The sequence below is a fragment of the Diachasma alloeum genome, unplaced genomic scaffold, assembly GCF_001412515.2.
Source record: "Diachasma alloeum isolate Michigan unplaced genomic scaffold, Dall2.0 Dall_scaffold_00198, whole genome shotgun sequence".
NCBI classification, from domain to species: Eukaryota; Metazoa; Arthropoda; class Insecta; order Hymenoptera; family Braconidae; genus Diachasma; species Diachasma alloeum.
The window spans coordinates 36,805-58,688 of record NW_021680363.1 but is presented as its reverse complement, the minus strand read 5'-3'; the positions used below and the strand labels follow the sequence as shown (position 1 = coordinate 58,688).

Here is a 21,884-nt window from a genome sequence, read left to right as displayed (position 1 = left end):
ACACTCAGGGCTACAATCTCCTCAGTCCGACAAGTAACAACAAGTCTGCTGACAGCTGTTGTAAGCATTTTTAATTGCTTGAAAAATTATTGGTTCTCGTTGATCAACCAACGATCTCCAGCTCCATGAGAGAGAAACACCATGAGCTATAAATAAATGAATGAGCCCGATTTTCGAGCAATTCAACAATGGACATTGCAAAATCGTTATTCAATGTGAGAGATCACGAGGGTTATGTTGGAAAAGATGATTATAATGTGAGTAAATAACAATCCAAATAAGTGATGTTGATTGTGAATTGAAAAACAAAAGAAAAGAAATTATATCTCTAATGGTCAAAGAATAAGTCATCTTAAGTTTCAGCAATCATCGACAACTGTTGAAGATCATTCTTTTTCGCTCATTCAAATATTTTGATTTTTGCTTCCGAATGGAAGCATTGAAATCGGTCTATTTTTAGATTCTTTTATTTTGCTTGGAAATGATGTAGAATGGTCTGAAACGTAAAAATACCAAGTTTGACCACCTTGTTTGTAGAAGTAGGTATCCACCTGACGGCCAAATTTTAGAAAATTAAAGAATTAAGGACAAAAATGATTTCAAAAAATTTGAAACTGTCAGATTATAGGTATTAATGAGAACTAACTCTGCGCTCAGTTTCAGTGCAATCGATCCAGCCGGTTTTGAGAAATCGCCACTTGTATTTAAACCGCTTTTCGCAAATATCTCAACAACTTCTCAACCGATTTCAATTTGTTTTTTAAAATATTCGTCTCGATATTTACATTTTTCGGTTTTTCGCTCAAGATCCTTGTTAGCACTCTCATTTTTGCAAAAATCGACATATTAACTTGGAATTTGGCACGAAGTTTTCTCTTTATACCGGAATATTTTGTATTCAAAATGGGCTAAATTAGATGGTTAGTTTAAAAGATGTTCAAGTTTGTATCTAAATTCATTTTCTTGAATATCTCAAAGTCACTTGTATAGTAGATTGCTGCCCTTTTTGTAAGTGCCAGGAAGTATATGGAAGAATTTTATTCAGATCGATATTGTAGTATATATTTATGCATCTAATAAAGTAAAATATCACAAAGTCAAATAACTATTTCTTGAAGAACTGGTTAAATTGCATATTACTCGAAAAGAATATTCATTCGACACTTGCAGTAGTATGATGTAGTTAGTGGAACATTATCAATAACAGTAGTCACTCTTTTTTTAATGGATGCTGTTTTCGTTTCAATGCAGCAAAAACTGGAAACAATCGGCTCTGAAGACGACTGCGAGACCGACCTGAACGGTTTCTGCGACGATGTCATCTCTCCCATCCCTGGGGGTCCTTTCTCCGCTCTGACACCATCTATGTGGCCTCAAGATATTCTCGCTAAACTCAGCCAACCGGACGATCCAAATTCCCAACCTGACTACCGATTCGACGAATTCGGTTTTCGAGTGGAAGAGGAAGACGGCCCAGAACAAAGCTCCAAGAAACTTCTTGGTGTCCCATTTATGGATGACCCAGAGCACAAGCATCAGTGGATTACCCTCTTGGAGTTCACCCGCACCCAAGAGATCTCTGACATCTCCTGGGAAAATGGAAAAACAGATGAGCGCCTGCCGAGAACCGAAAAACTTCGAGAAATGGTTCGACAAGGAGTTCCTCATTCCCTTCGCCCTAGAATCTGGATGAGGGTATCAGGGGCTTTGCAGAAAAAATCGTCATCAGAAATGACGTACAAAGATATTGTGAAAGCTTCCAGCAATGACGCCTTGATGACCTCTAAGCAAATAGAAAAAGATTTGTTGCGGACTATGCCGGCAAACGCCTGTTTCTCTCACCTTCACAGCACAGGAATCCCTAGATTACGAAGAGTAATGAGGGGATTAGCGTGGTTGTACCCCGATATTGGTTACTGCCAAGGTACAGGAACAATAGCAGCTTCTTTGCTCCTTTTACTTGAAGAGGAAGATACTTTCTGGATGATGGCAACCATTGTTGAGGACTTATTACCAGCTTCTTATTATTCTTCCACCCTTCTCGGGGTCCAAGCAGATCAAAAGGTCTTGAGGACACTGGTTACTAATTACTTATCTGACATTGATCATGTATTAATCCAACATGACATTGAACTTAGTCTCATCTCTCTCCACTGGTTCCTGACGCTTTTTGCATCCGTCGTGCACATGAAAATTTTATTGAGGATTTGGGATCTAATCTTGTTTGATGGATCAATCGTCTTATTCCAAATTACTCTAGGGATGCTGAAAATGAGGGAGACCGAATTAAAGCAATTAGAGAATTCTGCTCAGATCTTTAATGCACTTTCGGACATCCCGGGCGACATTGACGATGTTGATCAGCTTTTCAAGATTTCTTTGGAAGTCAGTGGGTCTCTCACTGATGTTTTGGTAGAGACGCACAGGAGGAGACACTTGGCATATTTAATGGCAGACCAAGGGGGGCTTGTTGGGAACCCCGATGCAAGTCCTAATTTGCCTAAGCAGCATTTGAACAAAAGGCAGATGAAGAGATCCAAATCTATGCTGCAGAGTTTTCTGTTTGGCGGAGATGAGAAGGGAGAGGATGCCAAATCTAAAAATATAAGGCAGACGGAAATTTTAGTCGATTTGAGAGAGACTGTCCTGCAAGTAGCTAGGCATTTTATGAATGTCGATCCGAAGGTGAATAAAACTACTGATTATTATACTTTATTTATGGGAGACTGGGGCAAAATGAAAGAGTCGAAAAACGATTTTTTTATGCAATTCAAGCAAAAAATAGTATATTTCGTCATTAGGCCGAAAAAAACTTTTGCAATCATATTTTGCAACAATATTTTTTATCATGCTGGCCGTAGGCAGAGATTCCCATTCCCCTGTTAGATCTCAACCTCCTCTCGGCGTCCCCTAGTTAGCTCGTCCCCTGTCTCCAGCAGCTAAACTTGACCTCGTCACTGCTGAGTCTATTGTCTCTCCTCATCCGAAGAAGACATGTATATATAACCCGTGAATTTTTACCCTATCAATGGTGATGGAAATGAGCCGAGCTTGCAGAGGCGGAAAACAAGATCGAGCTGAAGTTCTGATGAAAATGAAACATCAAAATCGGAAGTTCAGAGGAAGTACCAGGAAAAGACCCAGTGTGGAAAAAAGAAAAATTTGATACTGAATTTCAATCAAATGAAAAAAGAAAAGTGTAATCGCCCTAATTTAACCAATTGAATTATAGATGAAATATTTCATATTACTTGAAAAGAAAACAGTGGATAAAATTAGTGAAAATTATTTACATTGTCGTCTCGATAAAAAATACATGAAAAAAATTCAGGAGTTTCGAGCGAGGAGAGAACATAGACTCAATGATGACGACGGTCTTAGTTTGACGGCTAGAGAGTCAGAGGACAAGCTGATTAGCGAACTTTAAGATCGAGATCAAACAGGGGAATGGGATTCATCTGTGGAGGTAGCCAAAAAAGAGTCGCGCGACTTTTTTTGCGGACATTTGTATGGGGTGCAAAGAGGGTTCATTAGCATTTTTCTTCCAAATGTAATTGGCTGTTTTAAAACAAGCTAAGGAACGTTTCAAGAATATGGTGAATCGGATATGTATTTTCCATGAAATTGAAGATCAATGCTGGAGCTCTCGTGGCAGATTATACGATGGAGAGTCACTCTAAGGATCATGATAATTATATCAATGTGTCGAGGATACGGCAGCGGAGGGCGAAGGCTCTGCTGGATTTCGAAAGACATGACGATGATGAACTAGGATTCCGAAAGAATGATATTATTACGATCATCAGTCAGAAGGACGAACACTGTTGGATCGGAGAGTTGAATGGGCTTAGAGGTATGTTGTTTGCTAATAATTGCTCCATTTGCTGGTTTCGATAGATTTGGGGGTCCTTGAGATATTCTAAGATTCGTCTTGACGAATCATTCGAAATCTTCGAGTATGGTATAATCACCCTTTTTGTATTTTTCATGATGATTCTTTTGCTTTTTATTTATCAATGGAAAATAATTGGATTTTTTCATTAAATCACCATATAACGTGTATCAATTGAGTGATCATCTCGGAAAGAAGTAAATTTCGGGGAAAATGTCGAAGCACCTTTTAATTGTAAATTGAAACTGTCCCTTCAATTTTGAAATGTTCTCTTGAAATTGCTCATCAGTACCGAGATAATTCATGGTGAAAGGGTTCTGGATAGTATAGACCTGCACTCCAGTTGAATAAAATAATCTCTTGAAAAGAACCTGGATAGGCCTCGGTGACAAAAATAAATGAATCACATTTCGTCTGGTATGTTAGAATAGTTATATTACATAATTATATTTTTCAAATAATTAGAGGACCTTGAGGTTTCAGGCCGAGTGGCCAGGTCCCCAACGTTCCTGTCCAACTGCTTTCTTACGGGCAGACCCAATCATCGTTAGGGCTTTCCAGTGGGGATTCTCCACAGCAGAAATATTCTTGGCAAACTACGTACACTCGAACGTTAATGTTTTTTCATTGGCTCGTTAACGTTTCAAGTTCGTTGTTGATTTTTAAAAAGTTAATCGCTTATAACAATTTATCTAGTGGATGGAATACATAATATGGGGTATCAATTTGAAGATCTCATCGAGATTTTCAATACATCTGACGCATTCCCGCAGGTCAAGTCTAAAGCCTCGATAAATGGCAAAAACTGTTATTTTTGGCGTGTGACATAACGTAATAAGTGGAAACAATCTTTTATAACTTGATGAACATTTCATTGAATCGGAATTACCATGTCCAATTTCGAAGAATAACAAATACCCTTCAAAATGGTATATGAATAATTTCAATTGAATCAGATTTTTCATCCACCACTTTGAGAAATAGTAAACGCTCTTCAAAATAATGTATAAATATTCCTGTCTAGTCCACTTAGGAGAATCGAAAGATTCAATCAAAGTTAATTTTTTAAGTGAAACATGAAAATTCAATTTTCGCATAAAGTTCTCGTAAGTCCATGAAAAAAGTTCAGAATTTTACAAATCAGGTGTCATTTTGAAGGCACCAGCGTCACCAGTGCGAGTTCTTGTTGATAGAAACAATCGAGGTTTGAATAGAACGTTCAGAGACTAATTGTGAACAATGTTTTATTTTTCGATAGGATGGTTTCCTGCTAAATTTGTACAATTACTGGACGAAAGAAGTAAGCAATACACATGTGCTGGGGATGACGCAGTTAGTGAAGCTGTGACTGATCTTGTTCGAGGAACATTATGTCCAGCTATTAAAGCAGTTCTAGAGCATGGCATGAGAAGAGCCAATTTTTTAGGGGGTCCCTGTCATCCTTGGTTGTTCATTGAAGAAGCCTCCACTAGAGAAGTTGAAAAAGATTTCAATTCTGTTTACAGTCGACTCGTTCTCTGTAAAACATATCGATTGGACGAGGATGGAAAAGTGCTTACTCCAGAGGAGGTATTTTTTATCTTATCTTTAGAATAAAATATTCAAACAAATATTCAAACATCCCTTCCAAACCGTCCGAAGGCGAAAAAACACCGAAATACTTTCCAAACAATGTCAACCAGATTTTGTCGTATGTGACCCTTTATATGAATTTTATGACCTTAGTGACCCTAGTAGCCCTACTATGTAATTGTTTACCATCATTATTTTCCGTGTTTGTTCTTAGGTTCATCTCTAAATTCCTTTCTGTTATGTACACCAATTTTTTGGAATATTTTAAAACTATTTTCTTGAACCGTGAAATTTCAGTTCAACTTGTCCAATCGCGAAACTTTGTATTTTCTTGAACTTCAACAGCTTTTTCACGATTACGGAAAAGCCTCTATTCTCTGAGCTTGTTAAGCCGAAGAGTTTAATGTTTTTGTTTCTGTATTCTTCAGCTCTCATTGCTCGCGAGTACCAACGACTTTTACCTTTGTTTACAGGTAGAAGCACATTTTTGAAACTCGATAGTTTGAGCGAAAATGAATGTTTTAGGAATAGCGGATAATTTTACAATTCTCGGGATACTATTACTGATTGTGATACCCTGAGGCATTTAAAATAATAGGATATTTACCGATATTTTTCCTGCATGTGTGAACTGGAGTGAGTTGTGCAGATTGAAATTTTATTACAAAATTCATTCGGATCGTAGATATGTGGGAAAACTTGAGGGAAATATTCTATGAATTTTTTAATCCTACTTTGGCTACCTCGTTTTTGACATTTTCATTTGAAGCGCTTTACCAGGTTTAATAATAGGAAAATTATTGAAATAAATAGTTCACAAAAATTGTTCACACTCTTACACAACAGATTTGTTTTTTTTGTGTTTACTCAGTCATCAAATTGATATTACAAGACGAAAATGGGCTGTGCGGCGATTCTCGCGTATGGTGACCAATTTAGGGTTAAGCCAAGGAATAGGGAATATGGTGGCTTATTTTACAACACTAGGTCCGAAAACCGCCCTGTCACCGAGCGAAGCGAGTGCCGCAATAGTACATTATGTCATCAGACGAGAAAAGTATTACTTGACGAATGTGACTTCGAGGATTATAGTCACATGAGTCAGATAATACTTTTTCATCACGCTGTGACGAAAAGTGAACTTTTCGGCACGCTCCGCGTGCCTAAAAGTCCAATTTCCGCCACATTGTGATGAAAAATATTGTTCGTAACTCGTGAAAAAATGTTTTTTTAGCTCGTGGGATTATATCACTCGCCAAAAACCACTTTTTTGCACTCGTCACGAAATATACTATTTTAACACTACTGCTACGTTTACTTCGTGCCGAAATAGTATATTTCGTAACGAGTGCAAAAAAGTGTTTTTTGGTGAGTGGGAGGTTTATATCACGAGCCGAAGGCGAGTGATATAATCCCACGAGCTAAAAAACATTTTTTCACGAGTTACGAACAATATTTCGTCACAGCATGATGAAAAGTATCTTTTCCGTACTGACCTTCACTTTCCTCATCCGGAGATTGGTATTGGTCCTTCCCCAAACTCGTAATAGTATATTTCGTAACGAGCTAAAAAACATTTTTTCACGAGTTACGAACAATATTTTTCATCACAATGTGGCGGAAATTGGACTTTTAGGCACGCGGAGCGTGCCGAAAAGTTCACTTTTCGTCACAGCGTGATGAAAAAATATTATTGTTCGATCGCGAGTATTAGACGGATTCTATACGACCGTTCTCGATCAAGCATTACGAATTGACCGGTGATTGACTAGCGTTCGACTAGGTGAACAACTCCACCCCTCTATTGACTGACTTGTCATAGTGGATAATCGAGTGTGTAATCCAGCCGGTTTCAGGCATGAGTGGCGTAAAAATATTAGAAATATGAAACAAGTTTTAATTGATGAATTGATTATTCATCTTATCCTATACATATTCTCATCTTCCGAAATTCATTAGTGTTAATTATATCGTAATGTAAAGGTGAAAAAACGCCCGATTTTAAGCGGCTGCAAAAATTCATGAGCCTTGCCGTCTTCTTGTTGTTCCAAATTATGGCGGCAAAAATATGCTGATTTTTTTTATAGTTGCTACAGCATTCAAAAGTATACGCGAGAAGGAAGAATTTGAAAATTCTAAAAATTATTCGTTTTTCAAACGAAAATGTTGTGCACAGATATCTCAGAACCATTAAAAGATGGCAAAGTTCGTGAATTTTCCCGGATCCTCAAAATCGGGCCTTTTTGTATCTTTACATTACGATATAATTAGCACTAATGAATTTAAGATGATGAGGCTCTGTATAGGATAAGGTAAATAATCATTTTGTCAATAAAAAATTGTTTCTTGTTCTACGATTTTGAAACGGATAGCAGTGCTATTATTACTGGATATTTTTCAAATATTTCCCGCTGCCATTGGCAACCGGCTTTCAGTAACCGATGTTTAATCCTTAGAAATTTGACACTCATTTACTTGCAACGAAGCTATCGTGAAATTCCTGATCATTTTGAAGCTCTGATTTATTACTACTGATTAATTACTGTATTTGTCGTCCTAGCTACTTTATCGTTGCGTTCAGTCAGTCAATCTCACTCACGACAATGCCCATGCTCAAATGGACGTCAAGCTACGTTCCTTGATTTGTCTCGGACTAAACGAACAAGTTCTGCACCTCTGGCTCGAGGTTTTATGTTCGTGTGTTGAAGTAGTACAAAAATGGTAAAAAAAATTATTTCATTAATAGTATAATGAAAATGTAATACACAATCATATATAGGTGTAATATATCAATGAATTTAATTAATTAGGTACCACCCATGGAGTTTCATAAACAGTCCGGGCTGGGTCCAAATTAAATGTGAGCTTAGAATTCTCAGTCAATTTGCCTTCAATCTCAATCCTGATTGGGAATTACCACCGAAGAAAGAGCAATCTCAGCCACTAAAAGACGGAGTCAGAGATATGCTTGTGAAGCATCACTTATTCAGCTGGGATTTGTGAATGGATATTAGTTTGAAGAAACTTCCTCACATTACTTTCTTAATTTCTTAATTTCTTCTACTCTTCAAATAGGATTTTTAGGCTAATTACTTCTACATTGTATTTTCCTTTCATTATTTCTGAATTGATATGTAATAATAGTTATTAAAAAGGTCGACATAATTAAATCATATTTCTCTAAAGAGAGCGAAGACTAAGAAAGAGAAAGAGAGAATCGTTTATTGACTTATCACTCTATCATTCAATCATCCGTCCTGGAAGTTTTTAAATCAGAGGAAAAAACTATTCATATACCTACATTAAAAAAAGGAAAAATAATGTTCTCCAAATGAGGGAAAGTTGAATTCAAGAGGTAAAAATTTGTAGCAGAGTGATGACGTCAGATAGCTTAAAAAATTTCCTTACAGATTGTTCTGCAATAATATTCATGGAACTGAGTAGTTCCTAAAAATCGAAAAAAGGTCTTTTAATGAATCTCGTCTCGAACATATTGACAGAATAATCTGCACACAAATTATAGACCTACCTCCTGTTTTTCACCACCTTATTACGGAAATGAAAAGACCACTTGACATCTCCATCGAAACCAAAAATATATATATATTTCTCATGTGTGTATGTGTGTGTAGTATAATTTGGCTATGTCAATGTATAAATACAGTATTAATTTGATTAATAATTAGTGATAGCCTGGTTGGCTCTAGTACTATAATTAATTTTTCGTCTCTGCGCCTAATTTATTCACTCCCCATTCTTTACATGATTATACAATAAGAGAGACGTTTAAAAATTTGAACTGTAATATACCAACATACGGATTTTCCTTAAAACAGTGATTTATGTGATGAAAAACATTCTTCTGAGAAACGCGGCAGTCCGGCACGCTCATATTACAACTGACGGAGGTTTGATGTGTCCTTTTTTAAATTGTATATTTATAGGTAGCTTCCTCTGAACGTCCACATTTTTTCATAATTTTATCGCACTGTTATGTTTAAATCAAATAAAACTTTATTAATGGAGGGAATCCGTTTATTATCCAATAAAAATTTCACTCTTCTTTACTCCACTAGAAAAGAAGAGGTCTTTCCCAATCTTGTAATAATTTTGTCTCTATTCTTTCCATACTTGTTACGGAAATCACTATTTCTTCTTAATATAAATTAAGTGAAGGTCCATCACATTAGTTCCAGATAATCCTGTTTTCAGCAAGTTCTCTCCCCCCTCGAAATCCGAATAGAAATGGTAAGCATCATTATTAGCTAAATAATCCTTACTTTTCTCATTTTTTGAAATATCCGCATAACCGAAGGCTCCATCAGCATCGGTTGGCCCATCCTGTCCATCTGTTCCAGCACTTAGTAAAAGTACGTCGAATTCCTTCATCTTAGAGGTTTTCTCTATCTCCTGAGCCCAATCCAGGGAAAATTGCAGAGCTAATTCTTGATTCCTTCCACCTTTTCCTGTCCCTGTCACAACTACAGAGGGCTCCCCAGCGCCTATCAGTAACAATCCTTTATCATTATGGATCTTCAGATGTGAAAATATGTTTTCAATTCTTCCCTCGAGTCTTTTCAAGTCTTCACAATTTTTTACATAACTTGTAAATTCCTCTTTCGTTATTGAGTTATTCAGTATTCCGCAGAAAAGTTTTGCCAGCATGACATACATTTTACTGACATTTTTCACTAATCCTTGAATATCATTGAACAAAACAATTACATTCAAACCGTTTTTTAAAGCTTCATCTCGTGCAGCATTGATTGCACATGAATTATTACCAATAATGTGATTATTCACATTAGTAAAATGATTTCTATCACGAATTTCATTAGTATTCAACAATTGTTTCATCGTATTATCGATGTTTTTTATATTGTACTTATCAAGAATTTTGAAGACTTCGCAAGGGTCTCTGTTGGCATAACAAGTGGGCCCTCCACCAATTAAATCCACTGGATCTCCAATAATATCTGATAGAATGAGACTAATAACAGTAGCAGGGTGAGCTAATTCTATAAATTTTCCTCCCTTCACCATCGATAATTTTTGCCTAACGATATTCACTTCTTTGATATCAGCTCCACAGTTCTGCAGTTTTTTCCAGAATTCATTTTTCTCTTTCAGAGTTATCGGGGGACAGGGCATCGATAAAAGGGCTGAACTTCCACCTGAAACCAAGATGATTAGAGTGTCCTTTTCATCTAAAGATGTCGTTAAATCCATCAATTCTCGAGTAATTTTTAGTGTTTCTTCATCTGCCTGATTATTCACGCAATTTTCTCGGTAACTAACGACACCGCTTGACGCAAAAAATACGGAATTGTTCATACTCTTCAATTGTTCATTTATAGAGCCTCGAGGGACGCTAACGATTCCTTTAGTTAATCTTTTTCCGAGCAGTTTCTCCATCTCCATTGCCATCCCAAGCACTGCCTTCCCAAAGCCAATGAGATAAACTCTGTTACCTAGTGCGTAACTCTTTCCTTCGACGAATAAAGTGTTTTCACTTACTTTGATTTTATTTCGGATCAACATATGAGGCTTCACTGAGTTTAATCCAGCGAAGAAAATATCCTTCAGGTAGTTTTTCATATCTAGCAGGTAGCTCTTTTTTCCGCTCATCGTTTCGATGATTTTCAAGCAATTGTGGGGATCAATTTACTCACGAATTGTAATTTTTTTTTCTTTCCCAATAAGACTGTTAATTGCCACAAGTATGCTCCGTCACTAGTAACACAGTTATTAGGTAACTGAGCTATCATGTTACCGTTGTTATTGCTGGTTCCAAAAATTACGGATGACGACGACGTATTTCACCAATACAATGATTTTTCTAACGAAAAACGGAGTTGTCTTTGTTAGTCTTCTTGTGACATAAAGGTGGCGACTCTGCTATTAAGATTCGCGCACGGATCACAGAATGCCGCACATTTGTTTCAGTTATTCTGGAAATTTGTGCATCGCTGCATACAATTTGGCAACAGATATATAATATTTCGGGCAACGGAGATGAGCTTTGTGCTTCATTGCAGAGTCGCCACCTCTCTGTCGTAAGGAAACTGACAACACGTTACGAGCATGTTGTTCCTAACAAATAACTCATTTTCCTCTTTGGAATTTCATGTTGAATATTTCTCGTCGTCGAAATTCCCCTCCCCCGTTTTGTTGTGTAATGCACGTTATTTAGAAACTTGATAGAACATTCTTCGTGATTAGGCTGGCGCGGATGTTGTGCTCTTGAGCTTACGACCGTGCCTTCAGTAAACGTTTGTTCTTTCTTTCTCTCTCATTAAGATAAATAGGAAGAAGGAGAAAAGGGGAGAGAGAGAGAGAGAAAGAGAGAGATACGATGTAATTACTATATCGGTATGATTTTAATCAGCATCGACTCTGTTAGTGTTCACAATGGTTGTGGTGAGATAAACAAAAATGTCGGGAGTATTGAAGAAATGAATGAAAAAATGTGTTTTACTTCACTTCTATTAATTTTGTACAGGTAATATACAATTGGTTTTCCTTTTTTTGCGTTTTCTCCCATTCCTTAAAATAATTCCTTTCCATTCCTTTAAATTTGAGTAAGCAGCTTTCCATTTTTCCTTTATATCTCGTATAATTCTGAGGATTTTTTATATTAGAATACGAACGCTCGCTTTTTCCTAAGATCGGCTTGAATCACACGCATAAGAAATGTTGACATTTTCACGGTTTGGTTTCTCTCGGTATTTTTTCAGAATGCTTTTAATATTTTCTGATAAAAACTGCAATCATAAAAAAGAGTGGGAAAGGACTAAGAAATCATTTAATATTCCACAAACGTATTACACATCATACTCTACCCGGGCTAGATGAAAATTAAATCAAATTCGATAAAATGTCAATAGACAGGAAAAAGAAAATGAAAATTCATTAAATTTCGAATATGGGGTAAAATGGTTTAATTTCATAGAAATTTTTGGAAAGGATTACTGATTACCCGGATAAAAAGAAAAAGAGTTTCCAAAATACGGAGGAACACAATCGAATCATAAACGACAACTGGCAGTTTTCCAACGAATTGAAAAAAAATATATATAAATGTAATAAATACATTCTTCTTCTACCTATATAAATTAAGAAATTAAAAAAAATCACAATTTTGTAATGTACAAATTTCTATGAATATCCGCCTTTTATTTTCTGGACGTTTGCTAATTTAGAAAATAATGAATTCCATCGTAGAATCTGTAGTTAAGCGGTAAAAAGGAAGAATAATAAACCGAATAAATAAATTTAAAAATTCCAGACTGTTCATTTTGTAAATATATGGGACTTTATTCCAAAAAACTATTATAGTATTTTGTAAGGTTTTCGAAGCGGTCTCATAACCATTTTGTCTAACCCTTTTTCTTGGGAAGATGTCTGCAAAATAATTTTTAAAGGCGTTTAAAATCTATCTTCAAATTTTTTTACCGCTAAACTATAGAAATTTTGAACAAAAAATTCAATAATTCAATATCCTAATTGATCTCATTTACAATTGTTGGCATTGAAAAATGATAATTGCCTTCAGGTTTGTACCACAATATTCTTAAAATACAAAGATAGGCTGGCCATGTTCGCGTGAAGTATGATAATAATCGATAACTTCTTGTCATTCATCAAATTGCAGTCTTCTGGTACATTTTTTGTGTTGATATTTCTACAACATTTAAAACGTCTCTTCACCTTTTTTTCTGTCTTCGTCGCTTTACATAAAACTTAGACTAATAAATTGTTCCTTAACGTATACAATTGGACAACTTAAGCTCGTAATCCTTACGAACTAACTAAGTCTCACATTTTTAAGGACTCAACGATAATTCAATATCGACTGTACAATTTCTTTATCCTTTTTCTTTCATTAAAAAAAATTCATTGACCAATGATGTTGAAAACTGGTTTTTAAGAGTGTATAATTTCCAGCTTGGCTGATTACTCACTGGAATTGCTTTTCTAATTGTGTATTGGACCCAGTGGTCAACTTTATAACACAATTCATTGTTTCCATAGGAAATTAGCAAAAACATATGAGGCTAAAGATTATTCCTAGATCATTTGCAAATTTCAAGGAAAGAAAATGGTTTTACAGAAAAATGACCAAGAAAACTTTCCTTTTGAGAATTGCTTAAATTTCGTGATGGCTATTTTGATATTTTCCTCTAAATCCATTAATTTCACAGCAATTGGCCAAATTTCTGTTTGGAATTCTTAAACTCACCTCTCTCATTTCGATATCCCTCTGTTTTAAAAATATATGAATGTTTCATTGTTTCTCTTTGAAAACAGATTACTTCGAAGATGAAAAATATATGATACAAACTAATAAATCAAATGCGCAATAAATAAGAAATTAAAATACACTTCACGTATCGTTTTCCAATGAATTGAAGAATAAGTTATGCGACAAGATTCCTGTAACTGTGATGAAAATCTTCATTCGTCATATGTCATTAGGGCACATCCAATCACTGTTTTACATCAATTTCATTTATGTTTCCTTATGTTCATGCATTTATTATGTAGTTATTTCTTTTTCATTTAAAAATCACAAGGACCGTGGATTTAAGTACCGATTGCCCAAGATAGGAATTCAAATTCAAAGCTTCAATACACTATCCATATTTAAAGATAAGAAAATGTAGACGATGTTCCTTGGCTATACGGCTTTATTCAGTAATACAATTTTCGATTTTATTTGACGATTTCAATAGTTCCGGAGTATTCATAAAATCGAAAATTCGTACTTGGCGGTTATTTGGACTCAATTTGGTTTCCCCATTTTTGTTAATAGGGGGAATGGATATCAAGCAGCGGGGCCGAGAGCGGCGGGCATTATTTCATTAATCTCCTTAAACTTAAATCGTTCGCATTTTATACATTTGAAAATATATTACACTTAAATTTAATATTAAATTATCTCTTCAAATTGAGTACGTCGGATGGACAGAGTACTGCTAGTAGTTGCTTTAGTTGACTGATCAGCTCGTACTATGACGTGTCTGGTGGTTGCAGGGAAAAGCTGATGGAACAAAAATTGTAAATAAGGAGTTGAGAAATTCATTCGTTGAATTATGCAAAGTATGGTGGATGACAATGAATGTCAACCGTTAATGAATAGTCGTGGGAGAAAAAAGTGGAGTGGAGAGAGGGCAAAAAGAAATATTAAATGCACGAATATAGGGGAGAGTGGGGCAAAATGAAATAGTGAAAAAAATGACTGTTTGACGCAATTTAAGCAAAAAAAATTTTTTTAATTAAATTTTTTTTCAAATTTTATTTTTATTTTTGGGAGTACTGATGAGAAGAATAAGAAGATTGCGAAATTTTGATGGGCGAAGATTTTGTCAATGGATTATTCGATTGAAATTCAGCATCACATTTTCCTTTTTCCCCCTGTGAATCTCCCGTGGGCTTTGCTCTGGACTTTGGATTTTGCTGTTTCATTTTCTTTTCAATTAATCCATTGACAAAATCTTCGCCCGTCAAAACTTCTCAATAATTTTCCATTCTACTGAATGGAAAATTATTATTCTCATCAGTACTCCCAAGAATACAAAAAAGTTAATAAAAGAAGAAAATTGAATAAAATTTTTTTTGCTTGAATTGCACCAAACAGTCGTTTTTTTTGACAGTTTTATTTTGCCTCACTCTCCCCTAATTATTTTGACATCGGCAATTATAAATGTGAATGAGTCTTTCCACTTCGTTGTATATCGAATCATCTCGGTAGTAAGTGTTTTTTATGAGAGTATCCACTATAAAAAAATTAAAATTGAAGATATTTTGAAGGGGAGGATCCTGGAACAATTTACCTATGTCGGAGAAAAAAAAACTCACAAAATGAAACTTACGTTTCCAACAATTGGCACAGGCGCTCTCCACTCAACGCGTGCCACTTTTTCCCCCTTCTACGTGTTATTATACAACTGATGATGACTCTGATGATGTCCCTGAATATGCTGTCTATCATGAGGATGCTGTAACGTGTGCATGTGCTGATACTGGTGCGGGTGCTGCTGTGCATGATGCTGTGCAGCATTATGCCTGGCACTGTACCTCACACTGCCGGCCAATGACCCACCTCCCCTACCATGCGTTCCTGCAATACTTTGTGTATCGCTCATCTCATCCTCCTCGGCTCCAAGCGTTCTAAACCTAACAAATCCGTCCTCAGCCACCAGCATGGTGGAGCCGGACGCCGGGGCCTGCTCGTGCAGCCCCTGTGGCGTATGCCTTCCCCTGTTCTCCGAGCCCCTCAGTGTTTGGACCCCATTGCCATGTCGATTCAACGATCCCCTCCCCTCATGTGGAAAATGCCCCATGGTTCCGCTCTTTCGTATCGAGTGCCTCTCAAATGTGCCCGAAATATTCAAGTGCTCAGGTAATGTATTTAATGGAAAACTGTCATCATATACCTGTTTCCCAGTTCTCATGGTATAATTCTGAATAGCCTGATTGGTGCTACAAATTGCTGGATACAGTACATCGTCCATATTCTCAGTGCTAGTGGAGCTTCCACATGGGAAGAGGGCGAATCCAGAGTGAGCAGAATGTTGTTGCATTTGCTTTTCTCTCAGGGGATACTGCGAGAGGCTAGCGACCCATGCGAGTAATCCGCACATGGAAAGCTCGATAAGTCTCACCGAAAATTGCCAGCCCCACCAGAGCCATGGATAAGGCTGAGCCTTCTCTTGCACACCGAAGATTCCATACAGTTGAACGAAACCCATCAGAATGAAGAGCAACGCTGTTGCTATTGTGGTGGTAATGGCAGTACCTAGGGCCACCGTCGTTGGATCACTGGTAACATGTGAGCCCCCCGATTTATTAGTCGTTAGATTGATTTGAGATCTCACAACTCTATAGACGTACATGTAGCATAGTCCAAGAGTAACACAAACCACTATGTAAATGCACTGGCAGACTAAGGGTAAAATCCTGGCGTCATCTTCGTACCCTAGGATGTGAGTGGAAACATGTAGGGAGAGGCAGAGTACAATGTGGATCATTGAACATAATCCCAGTGTCATTGGCGATAGAAATTTGTTATTCAATGATGGAGCCTCGGAGCATTTAGCCAGATGAAGAACTAATGTGGCAAATGCTGTGGACAGCAATGGAGCTGGCAGATACATCAGTATCTGTGACAATGGTTTTGACAACGATTTTCCAAGGTTGTAAGCATCGTAGAACAGGTGAAAGCACCTGAGTGTACAGACTGTCGTTAAAAGTAGATGAACAGTAAGAAAATAAGATTGAGTCAATAAGTTGGTGGCTTCGTTGAATCTCACAATTTTGTAGATAGAGTAGAGGGCCATGAGAGTGAACATAATGGCGGCTATGTAGACGTGAAGGGACCAGGCGATTCTCCATGTGTTCTCTAGGGGGTGGTGACTGTCAGCATGAGGAACAATGTGATTGTGATCGATAGGTCTTTTTGATGGAGCAGGGGGTTGAGGCTGGGGATAAGGTAGTCTCTCCGCATCGACAATCTCTATTTCCTCCATCTTTTCGTCGTCCTCGCTGTTATTTCCATTGTTATCACCAGGCTCTTGTCTCCTTGTGTTTGGCAGATTAAAAATAGTAGGTCTTGTCACTGATCTCACTATACTAGTGGTTCTGATCGTCATAGATGTCGTACTAGTACTTCTCTCTGTTGTAGAAGCTGCGGGAACATTGGTCATTGGTGTTTTTGTGGATAGAGGCTTTAATAATATCTCCGGGATATCCTGCTTCCTTCCATTACTACCAGAAAGGATTCTGGAAATGCTGGGATAATGTAGAGTTGGAACGAAATCATTACTATTGTTCTTTCTCTCAATCTCCCCCGAAGGCTCTGGCACCCTCTGCTCCTTACTCGGAGTGTTCAATGCTTTATTTCGTGATGGAGGCTTTTCAGGTGTCTGAATAGGCGCGTGAAGCAGATCAGGTGGTCTTATGGGGATCCTCTCATGTGCTGGAGTCAAACTAGGTGGAGGAATTGGTCTTCTTACGCCGGAATAGTTTTCTGAGTTAGTCCCGCGAAGAGTTGGCTTATCTGCAAACGGATTCAGATATTCTGGAGGAAGAGGCGGAGTGAATGGAGCTCTTGACGGGGGAGCATAGGAGGGTAATTCGCGATAAGGGGGCGAGACTGTTGCACGGGGAATTGGGTTTCTCATTGAGGGGATTGAGGGGGTGGTGGGAGATAGGGACGTTGATGATTTTGCAGTTGTTGTTGTCAGTGGGGAGGGAACAGTGGAAAGGGTGGTTGAGGCTGAGACCTGTGCTTCGTAGGCTGGCACGCTGCGTTTCGTCGTTGCTGAACTATGAGCAACTTTGTTGAAAATCGCTGCAATGTTCTTCTCCAGGGCTGTGTGGTCCAAATTGAAGACTGGAGAGTTTGGACCGGCGTCTGTAGAACTCTTTGAGTTATCGATCGACGTCCACATGAGGAGAAACAGGAAAACTACTCGTGCCATTTTTCTACTCATTTTTAGTTATTTAGAATTGATTTATATCTTAATCATTACACTTTTTTGCGTGCAACAAAATGTTTAGTTGTTTATTTTTTTTTTCATTTGTTCTAGTTTGTTTAGAATTTTCTTTATTTGGATTAAGGACACTTTGAGGAAAAATAAAAATTTTTTTCTGTTTTTTTTTGTTATTTTATGTGAGAGAATGTTCTTATGGAAGCTGGTATTCCCAAAGTGAAAATAAAATGTCTTTAGGAAACGTGGCACTGAAAAACTTGGCTTCCCTCGTTGGATCTATCTCGGGAGAACGAGAGAGAGAGAGAGAGATTGTGACGAGTTTTTCGGTGTTTCCTTTCTTTTTTGGCTTTTTCGTTGAAAGTTTGTTGTGAACTTTTGTCAACTTTTTTAAAAACAGTTTTCAGGTTTCTGTACACGTTTTGCACCTCTTGTAATCTCTCACTGTTTATGGCTGATGGGAGCCAAAAAGTGGGAACTGTCTTTATTATTATTTTTTGAGTTTTCTTGTTTATGTTTCTTTGCTTATTGATGATTTAGTCGCGAAAACTCGTTCTGGTCGATTAGCAGTTGTTTTTTCTTATCTTTCGTTTAATTCACTGGCGGTGATCGGATTCGATGCTTTTATGGTGAAAAAAGTCGGGCCTTCCGTGGAGGTGGTTAAAAGGTAGGCTTCACTTCTGTCCTACTACTTCGATCGATTTTCAAGGTGAATAAACCTCCTTCTTGAGTTCTTGGGACCTGAAATTATTAGTTTAGAATTAATGCAAGTCTCTATGTTCAGGAGGAAAGAAATTGTCATACGATTTTTATTTGACTCTCATTCACTGTTTTGGATGTAGTATATCAAGCCTTTCATTGAAATAAATTCTATCTGAGATTTTGCTCCAGAGTAAATAGTTCTGTATCGGTAGAATTCGTTCGCCGCATGCTTACTAAATTCATTGAAAAATAGCTCCCGAGTGATTTTAATTCATGAAAATGTAATGATTTTGGCGTATTGAAATTAATTGGATGCGAGATTTGAACATTGCGGCTTTAATTAATATGAGAATTTAGATTTCACATTCCGTTCCCTTTTTTCTCATGCACAGGTAAGGAAAAACGATAATATAATGATAATATAAAACCATAATAACATTATTATTAATGGCAGCTAGTTGTCATAGTTATTGCAATAGAAAATTTAAAAAATAGTCTATCCTTACCGACACACTTTTTTTCCTATCAGAATCTCGATCAATCCCCCGTGCCATTTCGCCTGAGCGTGGTAATAGAAAAGGAAACAAAATAACAGTTCCCTTTTATTCTATGGTATTTTGAGACGGACACCGGATGGCAATTCAGGAATGATTTCCTGGTCGATAATATCCTTCACAATTCTCAGCTGTTCTACTCTGATCTGTTCTGCAATGAAAACAAAAAACAGATCACAATTAGCATTTGATGACTGCCATAATTTATCTTGAATAATTTCCAATCTTCCCATTAAACCTCATTAGCTTAATTACTATGCTACACTGTTAGAAAATTACCCCTGAATATTCAAATCAGAAATCGTGAAATTTTTAACAATTACTCATTCACACAAAATTTTCATGTCTTTTGTTATTGAAAAGTTAGTTAAAGTCTGCAGTATTCAATGAAATTGCACTTTTCAGGTCCACATGATAATCAAAATGATTAAATAATTTATAAAATCAAGCAACAATTTCCCTGAATTTTCAATCCACTGAAAATTCATATGGATGTGAAGTTCAATTTTCGCAATGAATTAGAAAGTTTTAGATGTCATTGAGATATCAATGATTATTTTTGGTAATTGGATCTGGCCTTCCCTGGGCCAATCAGAGTTCAGTATTCAATAACATGAAGTACTTCTCAATTAAAATTACAGCGGTTATTTCTCCCTAGCTTTTGATAATTTCCCTGTAGCTTTTGTTAATTTCCCTCTAGCTCTGCAATTGTTTCTCTAACCAAATAACTGTCCAATATTATCCTGTGGAGTGACAGAAAGTCATGAAGAAAGTCAGATCCGATTACCAAAAATAATCCGTCGAATACCACTCGACCTCCAAAATTAATCGAACATTTCCCTCATGTTTTCCTGTGTATCAACGATCGGGATAAGTTTTGCAGAAAAATCTCTCGCGCTGCGCGCTCGGGATTTTAATCTGCAAAACTTCTCCCTGTCGTTGCTACGCAACAAAACAATCGGGAAATATTCGATAATTTTCGAGGTCTCGTGGCATTACTACTGACAATTTCCCCAATTTTGATTTTGACCAATCAGAGTGCAATATTCGGAGTCACGCGACGCGTTTCAGACAGATAATTTCCCCAGCTGCAGGGAAATTATCAGTCTGATAATTTCCCTGTAGCCTGTGAATTGTTTTCTACGAATTTGACAGATATTCCTCACATTTTGGTGAAATGTGAAATTGTCCTCTGAATACGCCTCGACCTTCAAAATTCATCAGATATTTCCCTCAAGTTTTCCTGCATATCAACGATCGGGATCAGCTTTGCAATAAAATCCCTCGCGCTACGCGCTCAGGATCTGCAAAACTGATCCCTCTCGTTGCTATGCAACAAAAAATTCGGGAAATGTCCGATAATTTTGAAGGTCTTGGGGTATTATAGCTGACAATTCACTAGTAGCCTGGTGAATTATCAGCTATAATATTCCTAGACCTTCAAAATTATCGGGTATCTTCCCATAGCTTCGTTGCAAACAAATAAGAGTGTCAAGTTTTGCAGGTTACAAAATCCGGAGTGCTTGCGCGAATGATTTTTCTACAAAATTTGGCACGATTGTTTGTTTGCAGGGGAGCTTGAGGGAAATGCACGATTAATTTTGAAGCTCGAGGGGTATTTATCGGATTATTTTTCCCAATCGGATTTTTGGCCAATCAGAATCCAGCGGACAACATCAGGGGGTGAATTAGGGAAGAATGAACAAATTATGTTAATAGTATAACCTGATTTTCGTAGTCTGCCAAATATAAGATTCAATTGGAAATGAGCTGAAAAAATGAAGAGCTACTGCGAAATATTCAGGTAAAAAAAAATTAAGAGCTATTGCAAAGTATTCAAAAGCTAGTAGGAAATATCCGAAATAAAACTGTCGGGTAGCCTAAAATACTGCGCTCTGATTGGTCAAAATCCGATTGGGAAAAATAATCCTTACTATCAAAATAAAACCGAAGTGAAGCTGTCACGTGATCTCGAATACTGCACTCTAATTGGGCGAACGGAGGAGGGAGGAAATTCTCGGAAAAAATTTCTTGTAGGGAATTTCTCAGAGACAGAGTACAGACATCGAGGTCATGTGACGCGTTACATACTGATAATTTCCCTGTAACCTATCAATAGTTTTCTACAAATTTTGCAAATATGTCCCACATTTTCATGAAATGTGTTACATAAACCCGAATTGCCGATGTTAAATTGACGAGTGGCGGCGGTGAAGCTTACAAGATGGCTGACATAAAATTTTCCAATTCAAAATTTTCAATCACACTTTTCAATCTCTCTAATATCTCTCATTTAATTACTGAATTCAAGGATATTATTCAGCTAGACATCATGAGCACTGTTCAATTTGTCCCCACACCAGAAAAAAAATCACCTAGCATCAATGCCCGAATATCAGATTTATTGATTTCAATTAATCGACCTAAAATTATCCACTGTACATCGTGAATTGTGTCGGATTAAAAAACCTTCTCTCACCCTGGCAATTTCTGATGGAAAACGGAAGAGAAATTGGCTGGTCAATAAATAGAAATTTCCCTCGTGGCGGATCATCTGGAAATGAGAATGAACAACGGACTGCTTCCGCAATGAATTGCACCCCAACACAAACCTACATCATCGGCGTCTTTCTTCTCGCTTCGTTGCCCCTTTCATCCCCCCCCCCCCCC

At 37.1% G+C, this 21,884-nt stretch overlaps 3 protein-coding genes across 3 annotated transcripts; 1 reads left to right on the top strand and 2 right to left on the bottom strand.

Annotated features, from left to right (window-relative positions):
- The first annotated feature begins 24 nt into the window (after window positions 1-24).
- On the top strand, window positions 25-9,494 carry LOC107035507 (small G protein signaling modulator 3 homolog). The gene is made up of 6 exons (XM_015252945.1): window positions 25-257; window positions 1,252-2,685; window positions 3,631-3,853; window positions 5,151-5,461; window positions 8,025-8,185; window positions 8,275-9,494. Exons 1-6 carry the CDS (start codon window positions 189-191, stop codon window positions 8,465-8,467), a joined length of 2,391 nt encoding a protein of 796 aa, XP_015108431.1. The 5' UTR covers window positions 25-188; the 3' UTR covers window positions 8,468-9,494.
- Window positions 9,044-11,555, bottom strand: LOC107035508 (glycerate kinase). Its single transcript, XM_015252946.2, has 2 exons — window positions 10,801-11,555; window positions 9,044-10,638 (listed from the first exon to the last, which is right to left on the bottom strand). The coding sequence occupies exons 1-2, from the start codon at window positions 11,090-11,092 to the stop codon at window positions 9,611-9,613; spliced, it is 1,320 nt and encodes a 439-aa protein (XP_015108432.1). The 5' UTR covers window positions 11,093-11,555; the 3' UTR covers window positions 9,044-9,610.
- An 835-nt stretch (window positions 11,556-12,390) lies between these two features.
- On the bottom strand, window positions 12,391-19,365 carry LOC107035528 (proline-rich transmembrane protein 4; the record flags this gene model as incomplete). The annotated part of the gene is given in 3 exon segments (XM_015252996.1): window positions 12,391-14,507; window positions 15,340-18,699; window positions 19,167-19,365. A coding segment is annotated over 1 exon segment (2,565 nt). The 3' UTR covers window positions 12,391-14,507; window positions 15,340-15,396.
- Window positions 19,366-21,884: the final 2,519 nt, after the last annotated feature.